Source organism: Ochotona curzoniae, unplaced genomic scaffold, assembly GCF_017591425.1.
Source record: "Ochotona curzoniae isolate NIBS_2020 unplaced genomic scaffold, NIBS_Ocur_1.0 scaffold_2453, whole genome shotgun sequence".
In the NCBI taxonomy this organism is placed as follows: domain Eukaryota; kingdom Metazoa; phylum Chordata; class Mammalia; order Lagomorpha; family Ochotonidae; genus Ochotona; species Ochotona curzoniae.
Window position 1 is genome coordinate 18,993,981 of NW_024467094.1, and position 24,169 is coordinate 19,018,149.

Consider the following 24,169-nt stretch of genomic DNA (forward strand, 5'->3'; position numbering starts at 1 on the left):
AGAGAAGTTCCTCTTAACCTCTTTGTTAAGAAGCTTTATTTACTTTTCTCCATCCCGGTGTGCATCTTCATTACTCCTGATCTGATTTCAAAACTTGTACAGTTATCTCTTAACATCTGAGGTTTATGCAGCAGATTTGAACAGAACTGTAGCACTGCAGATGCTCACAAGTCTTCTTGCGTCACTTCAAAGTTACTGTATTATTATTATTATTGACGTAGTTGTGAAGGTGAAGATAAATAAGAGATAAGGAGAAAAGATAATCCCTGAAAACCATAGAAAGTTTTAAATGGCTGTAATACTTCTTTTAGATACAAGATCTTTTGTTGGTTTATTGTCAGATGATCAGATTTGATCATAAAATGATATATTCCATTTTAAAGTTTATTCATATCTTATTACAAATTTTCTCTTTTAGTTTCTGCACTATTTCAAAAATATTTTTTCTAAAAATACCATTGTTGCAATTTGGAACTTTGGCCTTACTTTGAAAAAAGCTAATACACTGTAGTTCAGATGCTAACCTTGTTGCTGATCATATACTAGAAGCGTTCAGTCCTTTCTAAAGCTGCATCTACCTCAGACGGGGATACAAATGAGGTTTCCAGAATTCCTGCATTTCTAATTGGATGCAAATTTGAGAGTTCCAACAACTCTCCCAGTTCAGTAATTTCCTGGAATAATTTATAGAGCTCAAATACTAGAGTTATATATATATATATATATATATATATATATATTTATTTATATATGTATATAAAGGATACAGATCAGAATCATCCAAGGGCCAGCATTGTGGTATAACAGGGTGAGCCTCAGCCTGCAATGTTGACATCCCTATGGGTGCCTATTTGAACCCTGGCTGTTTCTTTTCTCATCCAGCTCCCTGCTGTTTATCCTAGGAAAGCAGCAAAAAAGGTAGCCCAAGTCCTTGGGCCACTGTACCGACACGCAAGACCCAAACAAAGCTCCTGACTTCTGGCTTCAGCTGGCCCCAGTCCCAGGCATTGTAGTCATTTTGGGAGTGAACCAGTGGATAGAAGAGCTCTTTCTAGATTTCATCCCCCCAATCCTCTATAACTCTAGTTTTCCAATAAAAATAGATCTTTAAATAATAATAAAAGAAGTTGGCCAAATGAAGAGAAACCTTTGGGGTGTGTGGGAAGATCTGAAATGCAGAACTTCCTTATTATTTCCCTGAGGAATTGGGGTGGAGCACTCTCCACATATTGGTGTGCTCCCTAAGAAGCTCCCCTGAGTTTCAATATTGAGTTTTTATCAGGGTCTCATTATGTAGGCGGGGTTGATTGAATCATAGGCTGCCTGATTAGTCTTGGCCTCCCCCTCATCCTCTACTCACATGGTTGATCTCGCTGTGACCTGCTTCTATCCTGAGTTATCTCATGTCTTCGTGTAAACTCAGGTATGATCCAATGGGCTCTTAAAGAACAAATATGTTCCGATTATTTGTCAAATTCCAAGGATTTGGAAAGGACAATGAGCATTCAGTTCTTGATAACAGGCCTGCTCTCCTTTTTCAAAACAGAAATATGACTGAATAATGGTTTCCTAGTTTTATCTAGTTTGAAATCATGTATTTTTCTCATATTTCCTTCCTAACTCTAGTTCTTTTATTATTTTTCTAAGCTTTATTTTATTCCTTCAAAAGGAAGAATGAAAAAAAGTGGTGCAGAAAGAGATCTTCCGTTTGTTACTTAATGATTGGGGCTATAAGGCAAAAACTGAAAGGAAGTACATCTGGTCTCCCATGTGAGTGCCAGGATTTCAAGTGCTTAAGTTATCCACTACTTGCCAGGCACGTTAGCAGGGAGATGTACCGGAAGCTGACTCTGCAAGTGGCTTAACTTACTGCACCACAATGCCAGCCCCTCCTTTCTGTTATTGGTTAGAATAAACAGGCAGTAAACTTACTGTTTCCTATTCTGCAGAAATAAGGTATAGAAGACATTAGAGTCCATTCTGCTCCCAGGCCTGCAAGGCTCACAGACTCAGTTATGTCCACTAGCCGCTAGATTAATGAGTCTCAGGATTTATCTGAGGAATGTTTTGAAAATACAAATGTTGGGAGCCTGGCTTTCAAGATTTGCATTCACTGATTCTGAATTAGAATCCAGGTGATTACTTTTACAATGTATTTTAATGTACATATTTACAGGATATAATATGTTGTGGTAGATATATACTACTACATCAGGATAATTGGTATATCTGTCACCTAAAACATAGTTTCTTAATGTTGGGAACATTCAAAATTCTCTTTGCTGTTTTGAAATCACTGATAGTTGTCAACCTAGGTGATCACTTTTTGAAAAGTTTTGAAAATTCTGATGAACATCTGCGTTTGAGTATTATTACTTAGCACTGTTTAATAGATGTAATGAAACCCACAAATACAATTTTAAATTATTGGTCACATTTGAAAGGTTAAAAGATTCTCATTGTGACACAGTAGCTAAGCTGTTGCTTGCAGATGCTGGCACCCCACATGGGTGCCAGTTCATGTCCCAGCTCCTGTTAATGCACCCAGGGAAGCAGTAGAAGATGGTCCACATGCTTGGATCTCTGCCACCCATATGGGAAGCTTGGATGGAGTTTTAGACTCCGAGCTTCCGCCTGTCCCAGCCTCAGCCATTGCGGTCGTCTGAGGAGTGTGTCAGCAGATGCAAGATCTCACTCTCCTCGTTATCTAACTCTACCTTTCTGATAAATAAAAATTTTAAGATAAAAGGCTATAAAGAAACAAATTGATTTTAATAATGTTACATTTAATTCATATAGACCAATACCATTTGAATGTATATACAAAGGTATTGAGTTTATTAGTATTTTTTTCTCTTTTTGTCTGAAATATATTGTTTCGCACTTACTGCCATATGTCAATCTAGATTGCCACATTGGTCATCTCAAATCTAGACCAAAAATTATATTTTTGTCCTAGGAGAGAACAAAAAACATGCTTCTGTTGGTTGTTCTTAGTGCTTACAGGAAATGTCCAAACCAGATAATAAATATGTACATTATAGTACAATATTTTAAGTATGCCTTAAAAACATTTCTTGAGAATATGTACTCTGTGAGACTAGAGGACAAGCATTTGAATTATGCATATTATGTTTCCCAATTAGGATTAGCAGACCAAATATTCTTGAGAAAGTAAACACTTTTTGTTTAATGAAATTTTTTCGAAATTTTTATTTGAAAGACACCTTCCGTCTACCTCCTCTTCCCACCTTCCCCCCCACACACACACAGCTGAAAGAGGTTGAGATTAGAACGTAACTGAGAGCTTATTTTTGTGGGTTCACTCTCCCAAATGTCCGAAATGGCCAGGGTTGGTCCAGTCTGAAGCCAGAAATGTCAAACTACCTGGGTCTCCTATGTGGCTTGCAGGGGTCCAAGTACTTAAGCTATCTTCTGCTGCACTCCAGGGAGCACATTAGCAGCAAGCTTGAGGTACAGCCAGAAGTAAAATCCAAGCACTTCAGTATCGGATGCATGTATCCCAAGCAGCATCTTAGCTGCCTCTGTTTAACCAATTTTTTGTGTGTTTTCTTTCTTGATATTTGGTCTTCATATTTCTAGCCAAGTACTCATTTGAGGTAGACTGAACATGCTGCTACAGGTGTCTTGATTAAGTTGTAACATCAAAGCTAGACTGTAGTCTCTTATTGTGTAAGTGGTCACCTGGTGGAATTCTAGTCCTGAAGTTTGTTTTTCACTAGTGACTTATGCCCTGTGCGTTGGGACGAATCATGGAATTTTGCAATCTGGCAGCAGCAGATTAGGTCTTCTTCTCTCCCAGGAAAATTCCTTGGTTGCCATTTATATTGAAGACCTGTTTCTGATTAGGACCTGTTTTATTTTTGGAGGCAGGCAACACTTATTGTGTAGGGCCACCTGTATAGAAGGAAAATGGTTCTTTGAGTACATTTTGGCGGTTACTGTGTGGCCAATATGTTTGATAACTTTGTAGTTTTTAATTTATCGTGGGATTGTGAATAGTTGGCATTTAGTTACTCTAATTGTCAGTGTAATTTGACATTTTGCCTAGCATTACTTGTTTTAGAACAAATTATGAAATAGTTTATTCCCTTTTAAAGATTTATGTTACTTATTTGAAAGGCATAGTTAGAAAGGGAGAGATAAAGACCTTCCATCTGGCTGGTTCACTTCTCCAATGGTCACATCAGTCAAAGCTCAACCAAGCTGAAGCCAAGAGCCAGGAGTTTCTTCCAGGTCTCCCACGTGAGTGGCAGGGCTCCAAGCACTTCCGCCATCCTCTGCAGTTTTTGCAGGTACATTAGCAGGGAGTTGATTCAAAGGTGGAGTAGCCAGTTTCCAACCAGCACCCCTGCTGGATGCCAGCATTGCAAGTGATAGCTTCAGCTATTGCGCCACAATGCTGGCTCCTATTCCTAACTTCTGACTGCATGTTCCGTGCATATTGCTAGGTTACTTTGTTAAAGGGTGTTTTCTTCTTAATCATCTATCCAATACTTGCGATTTTTTTCTCTGGGAATTGTATTTCCAAGTTAATTGGCATCCCTAGGTACTATTCATCAGAGGATCTTGAGCACTTCACTCAGGGAAGTTCCTGGTCTGGATTGACCCTGAAAGTCTCTTCCCTTGAACAACAGAGATATTTTCTAATTTAGGCCTAGTTAGAAATGTGTGTGTGCGCATGCACGCACACACAACAAATCTATGTACTTGTTTTTATGTTTTCTTAGTAAAAATTGTATGCTGTTGTTAAATTCTTTGGAGCGGAAGGGATCTTTTTTAAAAGGAGTCAAGTGTTTAACAGTGACTTGTTGGCCAAGTAACAATTGTTTTTGCAGGAGAAGTGAATTTTTTTAGTTGTTTTCTTGGTGCAGGACTTGTCAGGACAGCTTGTTTGCACTGCGAGAGCATTTTACTATTGCTCAGTCTTCAAGGACTTAATTCTGTGTCTTGGATGCTATGATTCCAGCTTTCCATGGAGTTCAAGCAGTGTGATGTGGATTAATCTCAAAGCTGAGGTCACATCATTCAGGATTCCTTTTTTTTTTTTCCTCCTTGTGGTTGAGGCTCAGGTTTTTGAGTCTGAGGTGTTTCTTCTTTTCTCATCCTGGTATCACTCACTGATGCTGAATATGCAAAAGCTTATTACACTGACATGTCATCTTGTCTGACTTTTGACAATTCACAGAATCATTTGACTTTGAGGGTTTCACTTAACTTTGGACGATACACGAGACTATCTGGAAACAAATAAGTTCTTAAGTCAGTATCCCTGTGTATTTGAACTACCATAAAGCTTTATTTATATAAATATAGATAAAATGTATTATTCCATATACTCTGTGACTGTACATATGGCTCAATATATTATGACAGTCTAGGAGTACAAAACTTTAAAAGTCCAAGTGATTCTCATATGTCATACTAGTGAATATGGGCAGTTTTTAAAAAACTTTTAATCCTGCTCGAATTCTGATTAAATTTGAAGTATCAAAATTGATGCAAAAGATGAGAATACATCTGGTTGTGTTTCTTTATCTTTGTAATGGGCGAGGACCTATTGGTGTTTTTTCTGCTCCTGTTTCTTAGATGGAAGTCCATGTTTTAGTGAAGTGTTGGGTTGCATTGCACCATCTCTGCTATTTGCTCCTTGTGAATTTGGCCTTCTGTATCATAATGCTTTAGTTCAGGTACTTCCATTTTCTCATGTCTTACAATCAGAAGAGGTTGGCTGGGTTCTCCCCTGGAAGCACATGTTTTGGTCATGGCAGGGCTTAGGCTACTTGGACTTCCAGTGTTTAGCTATTGGTGGGTGTGGGCAGTTTCTCTGCCTCTTTATTTGTGAGGAAAGTTAGAAATGACAAACTTTCCAAATGATTAATCAACGGCCTGCTGTCATTCTTGAGAATCCTGATAATCTTTGATGGCGAGAGAGTAGATCTTTCTTTGGACATTGCTGGGACACTCAAAAGTCATCCAACTCGTGGCATTTTTCAGCAGTGGGAGCGCTTGGTTGTAGTTAGCAGGCTAGAATGAGCTATAACTAAGTAAAATCCTCCTCCAGTGCCTGCTGTCTTCATTCGGGGTAGTCTGCTGATAAGATGCGAGCATCTGGCAGAAGAGAAGGATCTCAGCAGGTTGAAGTGCTTACCAGAGTGCTTTCCTCTACCCATGGCTCAGCTTCTAGCCTCTGCTGTGTTATTTTGGCACTCTAGACTTTCAAGATTGGAGAGTCGAGTTTAAAACTCCCAATATATCATTAGGGTAGTCCAAGGTCCCTTCCTGTCAAGGAACACTAGCTGATTCCAGGGGGAAGGAAAAGCCGAATCCAGGGCACCTGTAAATCCCTGTAGTTTTGTGCTGTGGGTTTGTAGCTAATTATACAGCAGACAGCCATAATACTCTGTCACCCCGTTGGCGTACTTGTTTCAGAAAAGCGCAAAATTTTCCAGCAGAGCAAAGAAGGGGCTTTAGCAGGTCTGCAAATGAATGAAGCAATGATCATTTTATTGTAAGCTAAAACTCTGCCGTGGAATCGGGGCATCTGAACTGCAAGGAGGTGGTGGTAGGGGTGATGGCAGTAGAAATATGTGGTTTGGATGTGTTTTACAGCTCTTGATTTGGATTCTCCTGCAGAAATACAGTCACGCAAGGAGACCACCACTGATCACAGCCAGTCAAATTGCTCTTTCTCCTACAGTACTGCTGTTAGTGAGTGCTAGCAGGTTATTCAGCCGACCTCTTCCGATTCTGCTTTGCTGCCTGATTTCAAAAGATTTGCCCTATCCCGGCTCTCACTCACAGCTTGATGTAACCACTGCCTGTTTGCATGCATCGCCATCATTTTCATACAGAGTTTTGTTTTCTGTTTTTTTCCTTCAAGTGAGAAGGTAAAGGAATCAGGAGCCTTTTTTTTTAAAGATGATAAAAGATTTATGTAGGGCCAGCTAGAATCCAGCAAGATGAAATTCAACTGGAAAGGATGGTAAAAAGGCTCAGGGAACTTGTGACTGCCAGAGAAGTCAGTGTTCTTTAAATTAAAGAGGATTCAGCTCCCAGGCAGCAACTCTGACTTTGCATTCATATTGAAGCAGGCTCTCCAGCCGTTCTGGGCAGGCAGATCAATAAAATCAGAGGTGACTTAATGCCGAGAACCTCAGAATTCAAAGGACTTCTCTTGTACTCCTTTAAAGTCTATATGGCTGTGGAATGCAAGTTTTCAGGAGCTGAGATGAGAAAATGCCAGATCTAGATTCTGGTTTATGACACCATAGTGAACTGTGTCCTTGGAAAGCATTCCTCCTTGGTTCTCCAGTTACCACACCTATAAAACGGAATCCGTCTCCTGGAAGGAAAGTGATTCCCAATTTTAAAAAAACAATGTGAATGAAGAGTTATCATTCTTAGAAGTGCTTTGAGTAGCCCACACAGCAGAACCTGAGAACTGAGTTCATATTCCACTTAATGTGTATAAAAAATACAGTTGGTTGCTTTTTCAGAGATTCAGCAATTCGAACATTTTTGCACAATGAGTTGGCAGCAGAATATGGTAGGCTTTATGCTTAGTGAGATAAATGGAATATTTGACTCCTGTACAATCTCTTCCTTAGTTTATTTTTGTACAGGCTGTGGGTCTAGCTTTCTGCTATACCAAAACTGTAGTATTAGGGCACGTTTGTCCTGTTCTTGAATTGATCAAATAGCCCCTGCATACGACAGCAGGCTACCTGAGCAACCATCTTAGACCTGGCCAAGTATTCACCTGTTAATAGACACTTTATCCTTTCTTCCCTGTTCACCTCCTCTGTGACCCCACAGATGCTTAGTGTACTGGAGAGGATTAAAGCTAGCACTAAACTTACCTCTTACATGATTGATTTGGGGCCCTGCCTTTAGAAGCCAGAGATGTTGGGAGTTTTTGTTCTTCACCCCATACTGTGCAGATGGTGCATAATTCCTGTAACAAAGCAGCAGGGGACCCTGGCTGAGAGCTTGAGAGTTGCTGATGGAGGAAGGCTGGCTTTTTGCTGTTGATGGTGTTGTGTTTTTGTTTTTTTTTGTTTTTGTTTTTTGTTTTTTTTTCAATGAAAGCCCTTTTCTACTGATGGCTTGGCCCGCATCCCTAAAGAAGGGAGGTGTAGCAGTAAGATTGTTTTATTAGTTTAAGAATCCAGTTAACAATTGAGAGAGATGAACTGGTTTCTAACTCCAGATATCTGTATGAACAGAGCCTGTGGCTGCTTTGCTGTCTGTTTCTTCTCTCTGAACTAAAATTCTTGGTAAGAGAGTGTGCAGGTGGCACCTTTCTTTGGAATCCTTTCTGTCTCAAAGACTCTTCCTCTAATCTTGTTAGCGTCTGCAGTATGCTAATTAGTTTTTTTATTTTTGTATAGCTACATCCCCCTCTGTTCTAGAACCTGTTCATATGTTTTGAGTTTTAATGGGGACTGAGAGCATTATAACTCAGGATCTCTTGTAAAATAAAGCCCACTCTCCTGAGAGGTTCAAGGACTCCAAGCAGCAAAGGCTGAGGTTTTTTGTGCTCTGAGGTTGTTCTTGCTGCCTTGTGAATTCACTCTGTGATACAGGTTTGATGCAAAGAGCATTGCTACTCACAAATCACATGAGGTATACAGTTTGTGTGCTGTGATATGTCACAGCTTTTCATTTATATGACCAGCTCAGTCTATTCTGCTCCTTCCGCTGCCTTGGAAAGTGCATCATTTTCCTCCCTCTATCCTCCTTCCCACATATCATCAGTACCACCCACTATGTTCTGCCCATTAAGTCTCTGTGTGCCAGAAAACACCTAGAATGATTAAATGTTGATCAAGCAATGTTAGAAGGTTGAGATATCAATCCATCAGCCCCCTAAAAAGGCCTCTAAATTGTGGGTGGTAAGTATAACTTTGCCCTTTTTGCATTGAAAGTAAGGATTTTTATTCGTTTGAGTCTTTCAAGTTGGAGAAATGACTGACATCTGATCTTTTTCAAATAGTAACAAAGACCAGAAAGAATGTAGGAAATTGGCTTTATAGTTTCCCGTTCTTAGCCTGCTCTGTCTTTCGTGATTTTGGCATATTTCTTATCGGGAAGTTCCAGAGCTAGCTCAATTTAAGTAAGATTTTTGTTTATGTGAGGTCTTGAATTTTTAGGTAACAACAAAAAACTCCTTTAAACTTGTTATTTTCCAAGACTTAATTAAAACGTGTTAATTTTAGCCAATTTTATCAGTTTAGTCTGAGAATCATTTACTGATATGGTCTTGCAGGATTTTCATTACCTGTAACCTCCTATAGTACAGGATGCGCTTTTGCCCTTGTCCTGGAAGGAAAATCATAGTAAAGACGACAGGAAAGCTAGGAACTCAAAGTATGGGATTCTTTATCTTAGAATTTTCAGGTCTATCATAGGTCAGGTTGGAGAAGCTGTGGAATAAACTTTTTTTCTGGACCTTCTGTTACACCTTTAGTAATAGGAATAAGAAAGAAGAATGATAATTCCAATTGGAAGCTTAGAGTAATATGCCATTATCATATAGCTTAAAGTAATTTTCATCGACCTGTGTTTTTGCCACTGGTTTGCATTATTCTTTTGTAAGAAAACTGCGAAAAGAAATGTACGGTAAATGTCTTCTGACCCTGTCCACCCACAGCTGCTGTGGTGGGGCAAGTCAGGAGGCAGGCCTGCCTCTTGGGAGGCTCCCTGGGGGTTGAAGGGAACAAGCCCCTGACTGTGTCTGCCAAATGCCAGAGCTGCCTGACACACTCCTCGTGACTGGTCGGTATCTGCTCTGACAGTTCTTGTATTATGACTTTCACTAACCTATCAGTAACTAACTGTGGTTGTTTAATTACAGAGGGAACATCCCCACGCTCAACAGGTACCGTATGTTTAGTTTCTTTTCCAATTAAAAGCTCCTTTCTTATAACTTACAATAGCAAAATCTGGAAAAATAACACTTTGCTTGATAAGCTAACGTGTCATCTTCTGTTAAGGAGTCCTGAGCTCCCCTTTGGACATCACAAATTCTTCTCTCTGTTTGGAAAACATGTTTTCAGCCCTTGAAAAAGCAGTCCCTGAAAAGCCTCATAGTATAGAAAAGCTCCCATCTTACTGTCGGTGCTAGGGAGTTTGCTGACTATCAGCTTGGATGGAAACATCTTTGCTAAATTTGCTGTCTAGTTTGGGGCTTTCAGAAGAGGAAACCCTTAAGGTTTCTAAATACGGCCTATCCTGGCGTAGTACTCAGTTAAAACAATTTTTTTTTAAATCTCTCTAAATCACTTCTCTTTTTAGAGGAGTACAAATCCAAAAAAAGGCTGAGCTTATGCTTTATCAGTTTGCTACTTATTTTTGCTAAGGTTTTAAAGTTCTATATAATGATATAGTTAAGTTTTGTTTTGGACTTACAATAAAGTTAATATTGGATAAGAACATTAAGTATTGCTGTGGTTAGCTCTGTGAAGAGGTTTCTAGGCAAATATAGCACAAATGATGTCTTAGTGTTTTGAGTTCCTCTACCTCTCGAGCCAAGCAAGGTGACAAATTGCAAGTTTGAGAGGATAGCAGGGCTGATTGGCATTGAACACACCCAGCGCTAAAGCAGTAATGAGCTGGTGCCAAGCTCTGTGGAGAGAGTTACACACGGAAATATTATTGTGTCTGTCTCCCTTTAAAATGTTAAGTAATTGAAACTGGTCATAGTTTTTAGAGCTATATTTTGATTTGCAGAGAAAAAAGAAGGGCTTTTATTTGCCCCTTCAGTCTTCCCTTGGAGAGAGGGCTTGGTTTGTTCCTGCCTGCCTTTAGCTGCCCTGTGAACATTGTAGTGGAGAGAAACTGAATAACTTATGTTACTCAAGGGATTTAGTTGAGTGAAATAAAGATCTTTAACCCTGTGCTTGCCACAATCAGCCAACAGGCTTATCCAGAGGGAGTTCCCTTTAAATGTTATCTGGAACCCTTTTGTCACTCCTTTCTGATGCCTGGCAGGTAGAAAAAAAAGAATGCCTCTCAAACTTGCTGTTTTAATGTATCTGGTGATCCTGAAAGAGAGGATGGTGGTGGTGTTTCTGAGTTAGCACAACTCCGAAGCCCAGCTTCTAAGGAACACCATGTGTGAGACTTGCTTGATGTATGTTTTGTTTGTTTCATTCGTGGTATCAATGGTTTCCTCTCCCACTCTGCCTTTCTATTCCACAGTACTGTCAAAAGATGAACTACCTTTCCCGTAATCATCACTTGGCAAAGAAATAAAATCCTAGAGTGTCAGTCTCTATAGTCTGTGTGAGCAGCCTTCCCATCCTGTAAAGCATCCCATTGCTTGTAAGAATTAATGCTTGCAGTCAGGTGCAATATGTATCAACTCTTGGGGCCACATTCTGTCTCTTTCCCCTGCAACACTGCAGGTGTTGAAGGAGATTTCTGAGCAGTCCCCCAAAGTTCAGATGCCAATGGCTTGTTCTGAATTCGCTTCAGATTAGTATGCACGACACATCAGGCAAGTCCTCGAGGCATCCTGCAGCTTGGTCCTTCCTGAGACGCAATCCTGATTGACCAGACATTCAAAAATGCTTTACGTATTATGGATCAGTATGTACTCCTGAGGTACACCAAGGAACATGCAGTTCTTTAGGGTTTAGATTGAGTAAATCAGTTCAATTCTCTTTAAGCATCTGCATTTAGCTACCGTTTGTCATGCTTACACATACTTTGAGACCCATGCTCTGCCTTTTTTTTTTTTTTTTTTTTTTTTGGTCTTGCTGGGAATTATTAAGGACTTAGTTTTTTTGCCTTGGTACAGAAATGTTTAAAGAGGAAATTTTTGCAGTTTAGGAGTGGAAAAATGGCTCTCTTTCCAAAAGGGAGAATTATAAGCCTAATAATTATCCCTATCACTCCATTGTAGGAAAAAGTGACTATCTTGGTAGAGTCCCTTTATAGGCTATGAGTTGTTCCTATGTCTAAATAATGCTGGTAGAGGAATTTACCAAGCCTTTCTAAATGATTGACTTAGAATTATTTCACATAATATGTATATCTACCTACTGCTATACCTAACTAGGAATAATGTTACAGTTCATACAGAAAAATTTCTTACATGTTAAATAGTTACAACTCACTTGGCTTGCGTATTCCTTTTGGAATGAGCAAACGTTACAGGGAAGGGGACGATGCAGGATGGTTTTGAAGCCCCATGTCCTTTCACTCATTAGATATAATGCCATTATAGCAAAACTGTCATGATACTCCAGACAGTCCTTATATTCCTACTTGGAGACATTTTGAAGTGATAAAAATGGAGGTCAAATGGGGAATCAAATGATAGGGCTAACGTGAATCTAGCAGGCTACTTTATCCATAATGGCTAAAAAACCAGATCCTGCTCCGCCACCCGCCCCTACCTCAGTCTTCTTTCAGCTCCTCCCCTCTGTTGTTACACTCCCTTTCCCTACTCCTACCCTTCATGTCTAATGCACTTCATTGGATTGCCATTTAGAATGTCCTTCTCCTCCAACCTCAACCACTATGGCATGACTCATGTAGCTAGTGTCAGTGACGTGCTGCTGGACAACTCGTTCACTCCACCATGTCAGCGGATGGGCGGAATGGTCTCTTTCCGGACTTTTGAAGATTTTGTCAGGTAAGACGTAGCACTGTGTCTGTACAACAAGGGGCATGGCCATCTCTGTCTTGGCAGGCGGGGTGGGGGAAGGGTCTCGGCTTTCCTAGAAGAGCCATGAACCAGCTAAGGAGATGGAGCATTGGCCATGTAGGGCCTATGGGAGGTATATTTCCTTCCATTTCCTCCTCTCTTTCAGGCAGCGCAAGTCACTACTTGTAGTAATGAGCCTGGTCAGGGGGAAGGAAAAAAAAAAAAAAAAAAGAAACAGAAGCCTTCTTTTCCTTAGGAGCTAACAGAAGAAGCTGTCTGCTCTGTGATGAGTGAAATGTCAGGAGAAATTAAACACAACACTAGAGTGAGCCCCACCAGAGACGATACATCTTTTGATTAAATGCGTTCAGCATCTATCTCTTGATGTATACTGATGCGTTACCCTAGGGGGAGGGGTAATTACATTGGTCTGTCACCGTTCCGGTCCCAGGCTCCTTCTGTTACTTTAAGACCGATGATGACAGCAGTGCTCATATCTTACAAAGGGAGGGGAGAAAACAAGCCCAAAAACCTCTAGATCATTTAAAAAATAAAAGGAAAAAGAATACACACAGTTTGAGTTTAAACAATCCATCCTCCTAATTTCTGCCACTTGGAGAAATTTTGCATGTCACCTCCAGCCACTGGTGATTCTATTCAGTTGATTTTTGGGTTACAGGATAGGAGAGCTAAACCTCTTAGACTGAGCTGCCAATGGCAGTGTGCGTCTCCTGCCACTTGGGTGTTCAGTGTTTGGCTGATATTTTTCAGGATCTTTGATGAAGTGATGGGCTGCTTCTGTGACTCCCCACCTCAGAGCCCCACGTTCCCAGAGGCAGGCCACACGTCTCTGTATGATGAAGACAAGGTACAGTGTCCCCTCAGAAGAGCTGCTTTGCTCTTTTGCACACAGGTCTTATGCAACAAGCTACCTTTCTATCTTTGCAAATTAAAGGGAAGAATGCACTGTTTTTTTTTGTTTTTGTTTTTGTTTTTTTTTTTTTTTTACCCTACTTGATATTATTTAACTTTGTGTGCCTAGTTAAAAGTATTTTTTGGAAATAGGTGGCATATGAATTCTAACTCTAAAACTATCTTAATCTATAAGGTAGGATGAATTCAGCCGTAGCCATTGCAGCTGTTGCAGGATTCCTGAATGTTGTCTTTTTAAGATCTGAGCTTTGGGACCCGGCATGATAGCCTAGTGACTGAAGTCCTCGCCTTGCACATACTAGGATTCCATATGGGTGCCAGTTCTAATCCCAGTGGTCCCAGTTCCCATCCAGCTCCCTGCTTGTGGCCTGGGAAAGCAGTTGAGGATGGCCCAAAGCCTTGGGACCCTGCACCTACACGGGAAACCCAGAGGAGGTTACTGGCTCCTGGTTTCGGATCAGCTCAGCTCTGGTCATTGAGGCTGCTTGGGGAATGATACAACGAACAAAAAAATCTTGTCTCTCTTCCTCTCTGTCTAACTTGCTTTCCAGTAAAAATAAAATAAATTTTTAAAACAAAGCCCTCAGCTTTGGTTGCTGGTATTCTCACGTAGGGATGGCTTGTGGCTAGCCACGGTTCTCAGGCGATGATGGACTTTAGGTTGCAGCAAAACAAAACAAAACAGTGATTTTGTTTAAAACCTTTTTTTTTTATTCCCTTTGCATTTTTCCAACAACAAATTAAGTTGTATTCTTTCTCTACATTCTTTTCCTGTGGTTTGATATTTTCACTGTTTGATAAACTTTCAGGAAATACTTAATGTGAGAGGATGTTCAGTTGGCTTCTTGTACCCCTTTTCCTTCACTTCTGTGAAGAGACGGGGCAAATCAAATGAATAAATGCTCTCCCTTCCCCATTTCCATGTTGGAAATGTTGAGACCCGGATCTCTAAGTTCATGTCAATTCATGATTTAAGGCCACCTCTAGGTAACGCCTTTACTGCCTTACATCTTAAAAGTTATATGCTTTGTTGAATCTCTGTGTGGCTGGTGGGCAGTGGTTTCAATTTGCTTATTCCTCCTGATGGGTGAGCCAAAACGCCCCGTGGGGATGTTTTCACATGTTCGACCAAATAGTGTAATGTCTTCTGCTTTTGAGTTAGCCAGCCTCGTCATTTCTTGGTTTTGTGTTCTTGGGTTACAGGTCCCCAGGGATGAACCAATTCACATTCTGAATGTGGCTATCAAGACTGACTGCGACATCGAAGATGACAGGCTGGCTGCCATGTTCAGAGAGTTCACCCAGCAGAATGTAAGTCCTCAGATGGATGCAAGCTGGCCGTGGTACTTTTCCCTGCCGTCTGCATCACACCCATCGTTCTGTCAGCTGCTGCTTACACAGTTTGTCTCTGTTCCTGGCTGCATCTTTAATCACAGCTGTCAAAACTGTAGCTAGCTCTGCCTATAGAAATAAGATAACAAAGTAATTTTAAAAAAACAAAACTACAAAGCAATCTAATTATTTGTAATGAACATACTTTCATATTGAGAAATACAAACCCTAACCATGGAAAACGCATGTCAGGGGCTCTGGCACTGTAGCAGGGTCCTGTGCAACGGCAGGTTGAGCTACTGCCTGCAGTCTCAGCATCACCTGGGGAGCACTGGTTGGAGTTGCAGCTTTTCCACTTTGTATCAGTCCAGCTGTCTGTTAAGCACCTGAGAAGGCCGATGGACAGCCCAAGTACTTGGGCTCCTGCGTCCCATATAGGAGACCCAGATAGAAGTTCAAGCCCCTGGCTTCTGCCTGGCTCTGACCTAACCGTTATAGCCATGGGGGTGGGGGGCGGTAGTTAGCATGTGGTTGGAAGATCTCTCCCTCTTTCTCTATCTCCTCCCCTGTCACTGTCATTCTACCTTTGATGAGTGAAGTGAAGTGAATCTTCAAAAATAGTTTTAAAACATGTTTTAGGGGAAGTTGCATCTCTAAAGCTTTCCCAAAGCTTCAGCCTTGAACTTTCAGACACCTGCTGATTATTTTCCCATGGTGGCTTAACTGTGCACATGGCAAGTCCAAATCCACTCAGGTCCTTTCTAAGTCTGTATCTTTCCAGCTTCAAAAATATCAGATATATGCTGTAAGTTTCTGTTCTGTGGATATTTCATGCTGACATCAAGCTCCCAATAGTTAAATTGAAATTTCTGTCATTTTTCTTTTTCTTCTCACCAAATTTCACCTCTTTGATGAGGACTTAGCCTTAACAGCACTGTTTGTTTTGTTGTTTCTTTGTTTTATCTCTTGATTTCCTAATTGTACAGCATACATTTATTTATTAAGAGTGCTAATGCTTTTTACTTCTGAGAATTTTCGAAATCTTAACATGTGTACTATAGACCAATTCCAAGAATTGTTTCAGTTCTAAGACTTGGGGAATAATTGAAGCTCAGAGAGTGTAACTAGGGGCTGATCACAGAGAACCAGGAGTCTGAAGCCTTGGTGCCAGCTCCAGGGAGTGCAGGTCCAGGAATAGTAGACCAGTGAGTAGAATGCTGTTAGTCCTGAGGGTGCTCTGGGTCTAGTGGAGGGACTGAGACGGTAACCATGCTGCTTCATTACAGTATGTGATAGCTGCTGCTTTGCTCTCTTACACTGCCCCTAGTGCCCAGAACCATGTGTTCTCTTTGAATGTGCAGTGGAATGGACCCATACTACTTGAGACAAAGAGCTCAGTAGATGTTTCTGGAATTTAATTAGGCATTGGCGTCACATAGGCTGATGGTAGTAGATGTGTACAAAACAAAAACGGTGACTTTGTGATTAATATTAGACTAGGTACTTAATCTGTGATGCCCTCCCAGTCCATAAACTCACTGGGATTTGCCAACATGGCCAGCAGAAAGAAGAGCTGTTTCCAGAGAAAGGAAAGAACTTGCCTGGGAATTTTTCTTTAAAAGTAAAATTCAGTTTACTTCTTGCCATTGGCTAGCTGCTATATAGAATTAACTTGAAAACCGTGCTCAGGGTAACTACTGGACGAGTCCTCCTATTCCATATGGCTGCTACTGTTGCCAAAGTTTCTTCCCAGGTTTTGAAACACTACTTGTCCATGTTTATTTGCTTTTCTGTAAGTTGTTCACTTTCAGCTTTTCGTCACCTTTACATCAAGTGTTACATAGCATCACACATTGATTTAAAAAGCTTTCATCATTTTCACTATGTGTCTTTCTAATGTTAATGAGCTTGTTTTCCTTTACTGCAACTTTAAACTGGGGTACCAAGAAATCCAGTTTCTACGCAGAACTATTGAGAAGGATCAGGGTTGACTATGCCAACACTAACACTCCAATCCTAGAGAAGCTGTTAACTGGTTTGGGTATTATGCTTATCTTCAGATATTTGGTATTTTTATCTGATTGTTTAAAAAAAATCATGCATCTATATATACATACATGCACACACATACACACGGAAGGAAAAGCAATTTTAAGAAGCAGAAGTGATAACTAGTTTTATTATTCACTTCATGATCATGTTCCGAGCACTTTAGAAAAAGTTTTTTTTTTAAAGCACACATTAAACTATCAAATAGGTTGATCCAAATTGTCCAAATAATCTTCTAGTCCCAGCATGCCTTTTTTTCTCTTGTAGAAATTAGGATCATATATTTGTAAATGACTTGTGGAGGAGATTGCAACCGTCAGTGTAAATGGAGTTTCTCCAGGTGCTGACGCCTAATCGCTGGGTAATAGCTGTGGACTTGCTGTGAGACCCGCATTATTACAATGTAATCAGAATCCTGTTGCTCTGCTGTTATTGTCAGCCACTTGTGGAATTTTAAAAGCAATAACAATTTTGATTTTAAATCATGGCATTATTAAAGTTATTTTCTTCCCTTGCCAGAACATGGCTATTGATGCTCATCTTTGAAGGAGTAGGCTGTAGAGGAATTCTTTGTTGGCATCAGAAGTGGTGTTTCTGTTTTCAGGAACACAGAGAGGCCGGAATTACCACACCACCTTCTCCCAACACTGTTTTTTTTTTTTTTTAACATACTGTGGCAGCAGTACTTGTTATTTGCACTTAGGGGTGGGGTGACAGGATGGATCATTTTTTAAGTGTTGGTAAACCAAAATTTCTTTCTAAAAAAATTTTCCGATTATCTTTTAAAGCCTCTTATACTCAGCAATGCTGTAGCAGAAAAGAGAGATAAAAAGAAATGCCTGGGACTGGGCATCCTCTCCATAAGAAGACAGTTTAGTTAAAAAAAAAAAAAGTCCTGAAAGTGAAGGGTTCAGGGGTGGGGTGGGAATTTGAGATAGCCATTAAAATACTCACAGGCCAGATTTGAGTGCCTGAATTCAAGTCCTTGCACCAATGTTAAGACCTGGGTTCCTGGTGGCAGACTGACACAGCCCTAGCTATTGCAGCCAATTGTGCAGTGAACCAGCTGATAGAAGCTCGCTCTATATATCTCTCCTTCTCTTTCAAATAAAATCAAAATAATCTTTTTTTAAAAAGATTTATTTATTTTATTGGAAAGGCAGATGTACAGAGAGGAGGAGAGACAGAGAGGAAGATCTCTGTCCGATGGTTCACTGCCCAAGTAGCCACAACGGCTGGAGCTGAGCCAATCTGAAGCCAGGAGCTCTTCCAGGTCTCCCATGCAGGTACAGGGTTCCAAAATTTTGGGCTGTCTTCGACTGCTTTCCCAGGCCACATGCAGGGAGCTGGATGGGAAATGGGGCTGCCGGGATTAGAACCAGTGCCCATATGGGATCCCGGTGTGTGCAAGGCAAGGACCATAACCATTACACCATCACGCTGGGCCCAATCAAAAGAATCTTAACAAAGTTTGGATGTAGGTTATGAAAGTCTGTATTTTCTTTGTTGTACACTATTCACATATTCTTCAGCCTGTTGAGCTGTAGAAATGCTTTTCTATTTGTTGTCATGTAGTCCTGTTTGTTAGGAACCTTTTAAAAATCATGTCTTGGGCCTGGCACCGTGGCCTAGCAGCTAAAGTCCTCGCCTTGAACATGCCGGGATCCCATATGGTGCTGGTTCTGACCCTGGCAGCTCCACTTCCCATCCAGCTCCCTGCTTGTGGCCTGGGAAAGCAGTTGAGGATGGCCCCAAGCTTTGGGACCCTGCACCTGTGTGGGATACCCGGAAGAAGTTCCTGGTTCCCGGCTTCGGATCGGCATAGCATCAGTAGTTGCGCTCACTTGGGGAGTGAATCATCGGACGGAAGCTCTTTCTGTCTCTCCTCTTCTCTGTATATCTGCCTTTCCAATAAAAATAAATAAATCTTTAAAAATCATGTCTTACACTCAATTTATTAATTTGCTTATTAGTTCTGCCTTTTGTGGTAAATACACAATAGAGGAGAGCTTAGATCCAGACTTCCAATACTTGTAGAATAGCTGCCTTAAAATGACCAGTTTCCATCAGCTTCTTTGTCACTCACCCATGCAGAGCAGAGTTAGTAAATGCCTCTTAAATTTAAAATCCCATTAAGCATTGCTTTTAACAGTTTTTAATAGAATCCTTAAAACTCATGTAAAATGGGGGAAATTGTTTTTGAAGAATCAAAGAGTTAGGGCTTGTTGGATTGGAGTGTAGGAAGGCTGCTGCTGACAGTAGCTATGATATAAACAATGTAGAGTCTGTATTTCTGTTTTATGTGTCAATATTATTACATTATTAGTTGTAACTAATTAATCTTCACATTGAGTATATACCCAACAGTGTGACTTTAGAAGCAGTGATTGTGTTAAGGGCTTCCTTCCTGGAAATCACCTCCCAGGGAACCCAGCTGACCTCACCTGAGCTTCTCTCCTCTGCACAGGTCTCCTTCCTTTTTGCCTAGCATATAATCATTTCCATAATACTTAGTCCCAGGAGCCAGGTTAAGATTTAATTACAGGGCCTGGCACAGTAGCCTAGCAGCTAAAGTCCTCGCCTTGAATGCGCTGGGATCCCATATGGGTGCTGGTTCTAATTCCAGCAGCTCCACTTTCCCTTCTGGATCCCTGCTTGTGGCCTGTTAAAGCAGTTGAGGATGGCCCAAAGCCTTGGGACTCTGCACCCACGGGGGAGATGTGGAGGAAGCTCCTGACTTTGGATTGGCTCAGCTCCAGCCATTGCGGCCGCTTGGGGAGTAAACCATCAGATGGAAGATCTTCCTTTCTGTCTCTCCTCTTCTCTGTATATCTGACTTTGCAATAAAAATAAGTAAATCTTTTTTTAAAAAAAGATGTATTTACTTACAAATTTGAAGATACTGAGTTGAGATATAGAGACCCAGAAAGGATACTTAGTCTAAATATAGCCTAATGCTAATTGAATCGAATAAAATATAGGATGAATGGAGATATCATTATCTTGTGTTTTGCCCATTTGTTCTTAGAAAGCAACCCTGGTTGAGCATGGAATCCGACGTCTTACTTTCCTGGTTGCGCAAAAGGTATTGATACATAAACTTACACTTAATATTTCTTATGATACTGCTAGAATTTTTAAAGAATTTAAAAAAATGAGATAAAAATCTTTTGCTTGAATTTAGAATCCAGGTGGATATATCTGCTTTTCTGTAAAGTCAATCTTTTCCAAAGTTAATTAAATCATGTTTTGCTCAATTTATATTTAATCTTGTAACTAATGCCCTGCTTCTCATGTTTTTTCTTTTCTGGTTTTTATTTCACAGGACTTCAGAAAACAAGTTAACTGTGAGGTGGATCAGAGATTTCATGTAAGTAAAAGGAATCATAATGAAAGACTGGTTACTGTTTTGTTTGCCACTAGTTATTTAAACAGAATATGTTACTTAAGTGGAATGCACTGATGTTTGATTCCCACCATCTTTTTTTTTTTAGGGAAGTATTAAATGGAATGTAATACTTTAATTCTTCTATCCAGTGTAACAGCCAATGTTTTCTCTAACTCTTTCATGATTTCTCAGTAGTATCTTTGAGAAATAGTTACAAATGACTGTATCTGTTGTCTAGATGAAATAACTAGTAATCTCTGCCATGCACATGTTGGGTCCATCATGAAGTACGCGTTGCATGCGGTGGTCTCAGCCCCTCCCAAAAATGGGGTCAAGTTCCTTTAGAAGGAGCTCACAATTCTGAAGGACAGTGACAATTCAAAATGCCTTCACAGAGCCTCAGTTGCTACTTTTGTCTTATATTAATTTGAAGAGTTAATTCAAGGAGAAATAAAAAAAAATGGAGTATTCTGTTGCTGATTCTCCCATTTAGCGAAATTGTCTGTTAATATTTATGAGATTAAAAATTGTATTGAAAAGAAAAGTAAGTTAATAGCCTGGCATCTGAACTCTGGTGTACCTGTGTGATCAGACCCAGTATGATGACAGCAGGAAGGCCAGAAATCCAGTTTGTAATCAAGATGTCGTTCTCAGAATGACTGATTGTAGTCACAATAGTTTACTGAAAATTGATTCTCGTGTAGCTCAGTGAGATTCCAAGGGATGTTAGGAAGTCTTAATTTTCCTGATAAGAATTTCATTTTGTTTTGGCAATTAAAGTTATTAAGTTAGTTCTCAAGCCTGCTCATTTGCAGTAATGAAGATAACACTTGAGATGCTAGGAAAGACTTTCTCCGCTCGAGGACTTTTGTGCATTCACTTTTATTCCTTTCATGTAGCAGGTCTCTGTCACCGGTGCTTTGTTTTCCTTCGTGCAGTTCACCTTGTTGGTCTAGTCTATAGAGAAACACGAAAGCCTACCCTGCAGGCTAAAGAACTAAGATTTTCTGAAATGCTTTAGGAAATGTTGAGGACTACACAACTCCCCTGTGTTATTGATGTCAGGAAATCAAGCAGAGTACAGATATATATCAATCAATAACTTTAGATAGGAAACTGGAATCAGTGGAGAAGTATGAGGAGCTTAAAGAGAACCCTGGGGCTTTAGGAAGAAAAATCAGGAGCTTAGAGAATAAAATTGATACTCGGGGGATAGACTGTCAGAGCCCATGAATAAACACTGGCTGGTAGGGGCTGATCAGGACTAAAGCAGACATGCCAGAGCCAGGCCCTGGATTTTAGAAGGCTGCTGGACTAGACTCTTAAGTGTTACTGTGCATTTTACTTTCATCAACTGACTTTGGAATAATAGCATATTATTCTAGGGAATAACAATGAATCTGTCAAATTATTTTTCCTTTTTACTATTGGTTTAGACAGTCTTCATGCCTTTAATGCACTAACTGACTTTCTATAATAGCATTCTATGATCAACTAAAACTGGCCAATAAAAAATTATTTTGTAAACCATTTGTAAAAAAAAAAACAAAAAAAATTAATCTCTGAATCTGTGTCATGTCCTAGAGTATACCTAGTGCCTTTGAGGCATTTTTTTTTCCTCTCTTCTATTTCTGGATTTAGATTGAATAGGGCATATATAGGCAAAATCTGCTAGGAAATGAGGCCACCAAGGAAGGGTCTTTCCTGACATTGTCCGATTTCCTATTTATAGTGGCATCAAGTGGGAAATCAGTTAAATTATCAAGTGACTTGGTTTGTCATGAATGTGTGAAAGGCTTCTTTGCTTCTTTAGAGCAAAGAAAATATGGAGACTTTGTTGGCAGCTGGATTTGCCCTGAGCAACTGGATGGCAGAGGAAGTGGGGTATTTGGATGTTAAACCCCTTAGTGAATCCCACCCAGGATCTGTGGTAGCCAGGAAGCCTTGGCAGGAAAGACAGGAATTCAAGGCTCACTGTCATGGTGCTGCCATGAGTTCTAGTACTGGTGATAGTGTGCCGTTCATGAAGTATGCGGTGCCTCTGTCATTTCATCTGCTGTGTGTTTGCCCATAGGTAGTGTGGTGTGAAAAAGAGGAAGCTTTGCAGGAGTGTTAGAAATGAATCCCTTGATCTCTTTGGCTTCTTGGTAATCCACCACGATGTATGCAGCCTCCCCTGTTGTACACTGTAAAATCCCCAGGTTATTGAATAGAAGAGGGGATGCACCAGGGGCAGGGAGAGGAGGAAGGTTATCAAGTGTGGTCCAAGAGCAACACTGGTTGGTGTGGAATGAGACAAACTGTGCTGTGTCAGTCTTCTGCCTTTGAGACTGCCTCAGAACCAGACCTGGGCAAGTACGGGCCAAACAGAGAGACTATCCTGATGCCATTGAAAGCTGCCAGCATTGCCAGGGCTCCACTGTGTAGCCTTTGTAGTTCCCCAGAGCTGTCGCAGCTATGTCCCTTGACTTTCTATGGAGAATCCTGGTCTGAGACAGCCACGTTTCGCAACATTATGTAGACTTGGTGTGCAGTCTGTTTCTATAACCATTGCTTTAAATCGCTAACCCATAATGTGACTCGAATAACTGCTTAACACTGACATTTAAACATAAAGTTAAAGAAAGCAAGCCTGTCCCTGTAAGGATTAAAGATCCAAGCTGTGAAAGCAGAGGAAGTGCCTTGAATTTCTGCAACCAGCTAAGTTGTAGTTGACAGTTTTGTATTAGGTGAAACTCGCTAACTCACTGTTAATTTCACTCACAGTTCAAGTCTGGAATTCTAAAAACACAGAAGAATGTTCTGTCTTAATTGGAATACCAATAATATACTTTATTTAAAAATTTTTTAAATTTTTTTTTTCAGAAACGTTTTCTTAAGTATACTCAAGTGTATAATCTTGGCATTTCTTATGTTTGCCACTGAAAAAAAGTCCAAAAACTGTCTAAAGCAAGCAGTTTGCATCTGTTTAGTGTTTCCTTTTCTTTTGCTAGTAAGAGTTCGTGAGTTCTTTCACATTTCTACAGCTGTCTGAGAAATGGTTACAGTTTATGGTTGTGTGATTCCACTTCACAAAATGTTTTTGGTTTGTTTGGCCTTGAAGGAAGAGCTCAGTATCATAAACAATGATCACGACTAGTAGTTCATTTACTTTTTAAAAAAAAATGAGCTGTTCGCTAGTGGACCAACTATTAGTCTTCAGAAGGTTTGGCTTATGTTTTTTGTTTTAATTACAGTCTATATAATTAGCTCTCAGCATGGTGAGGTAAAAGAGAATTGCACCAGCAAGCTCCCAATTTCTTCATCTCATTAGGTTTTTAACACGATTATTAGTATCATAATCAGCTATGATGTTTTCTGTTTCAGGTTTTTACATTCTCTGATTTGCAGGGTGTCTTGATTGGCTAATTTAGGCAAATTATTTTGATTGTCTTGATGATGGTTGGCTGATTAGAACACAGCAGGGGGATAATTCCTTCCTGAGAAATGTTGCATTCTTTTGTTTTTTGGTGTCAGAACGCAGAAAAGGTTTTTCTTTGTGTACATTCAATTATGATATTTGCCCATAACACTAGTAGAATGCCCTGGAAAGCACTTAGAATAGTAATGGAATAAACCTGATTACTGTTAGTGGAAAAATTGGCAATATGAAGATGAGGTGAAATGAAGAAATTTACTTGAACCACTGGATGAGACTTTTGCATTTCCTTTTTGCGATTTTGTGGCTTTTGAGCCAACAAATAAAAGGTGGCATTTTATGAAAGTATTCAGGTTTTTGTCTCCCAGGA

At 40.2% G+C, this 24,169-nt stretch overlaps 1 protein-coding gene across 1 annotated transcript in view; it reads left to right on the plus strand.

Annotated features, from left to right (window-relative positions):
* The window catches only part of ACACA (acetyl-CoA carboxylase alpha), a 217,218-nt gene that overhangs the window by 91,207 nt on the left and 101,842 nt on the right, over positions 1-24,169 (plus strand). Inside the window, exons 30-35 of the mRNA XM_041001716.1 lie at positions 9,881-9,904; positions 12,524-12,667; positions 13,451-13,547; positions 14,816-14,923; positions 20,022-20,078; positions 20,319-20,363. Of these exons, the coding sequence (XP_040857650.1) occupies positions 9,881-9,904; positions 12,524-12,667; positions 13,451-13,547; positions 14,816-14,923; positions 20,022-20,078; positions 20,319-20,363 (475 nt within the window). The remainder of the gene's footprint in view (positions 1-9,880; positions 9,905-12,523; positions 12,668-13,450; positions 13,548-14,815; positions 14,924-20,021; positions 20,079-20,318; positions 20,364-24,169) is intronic.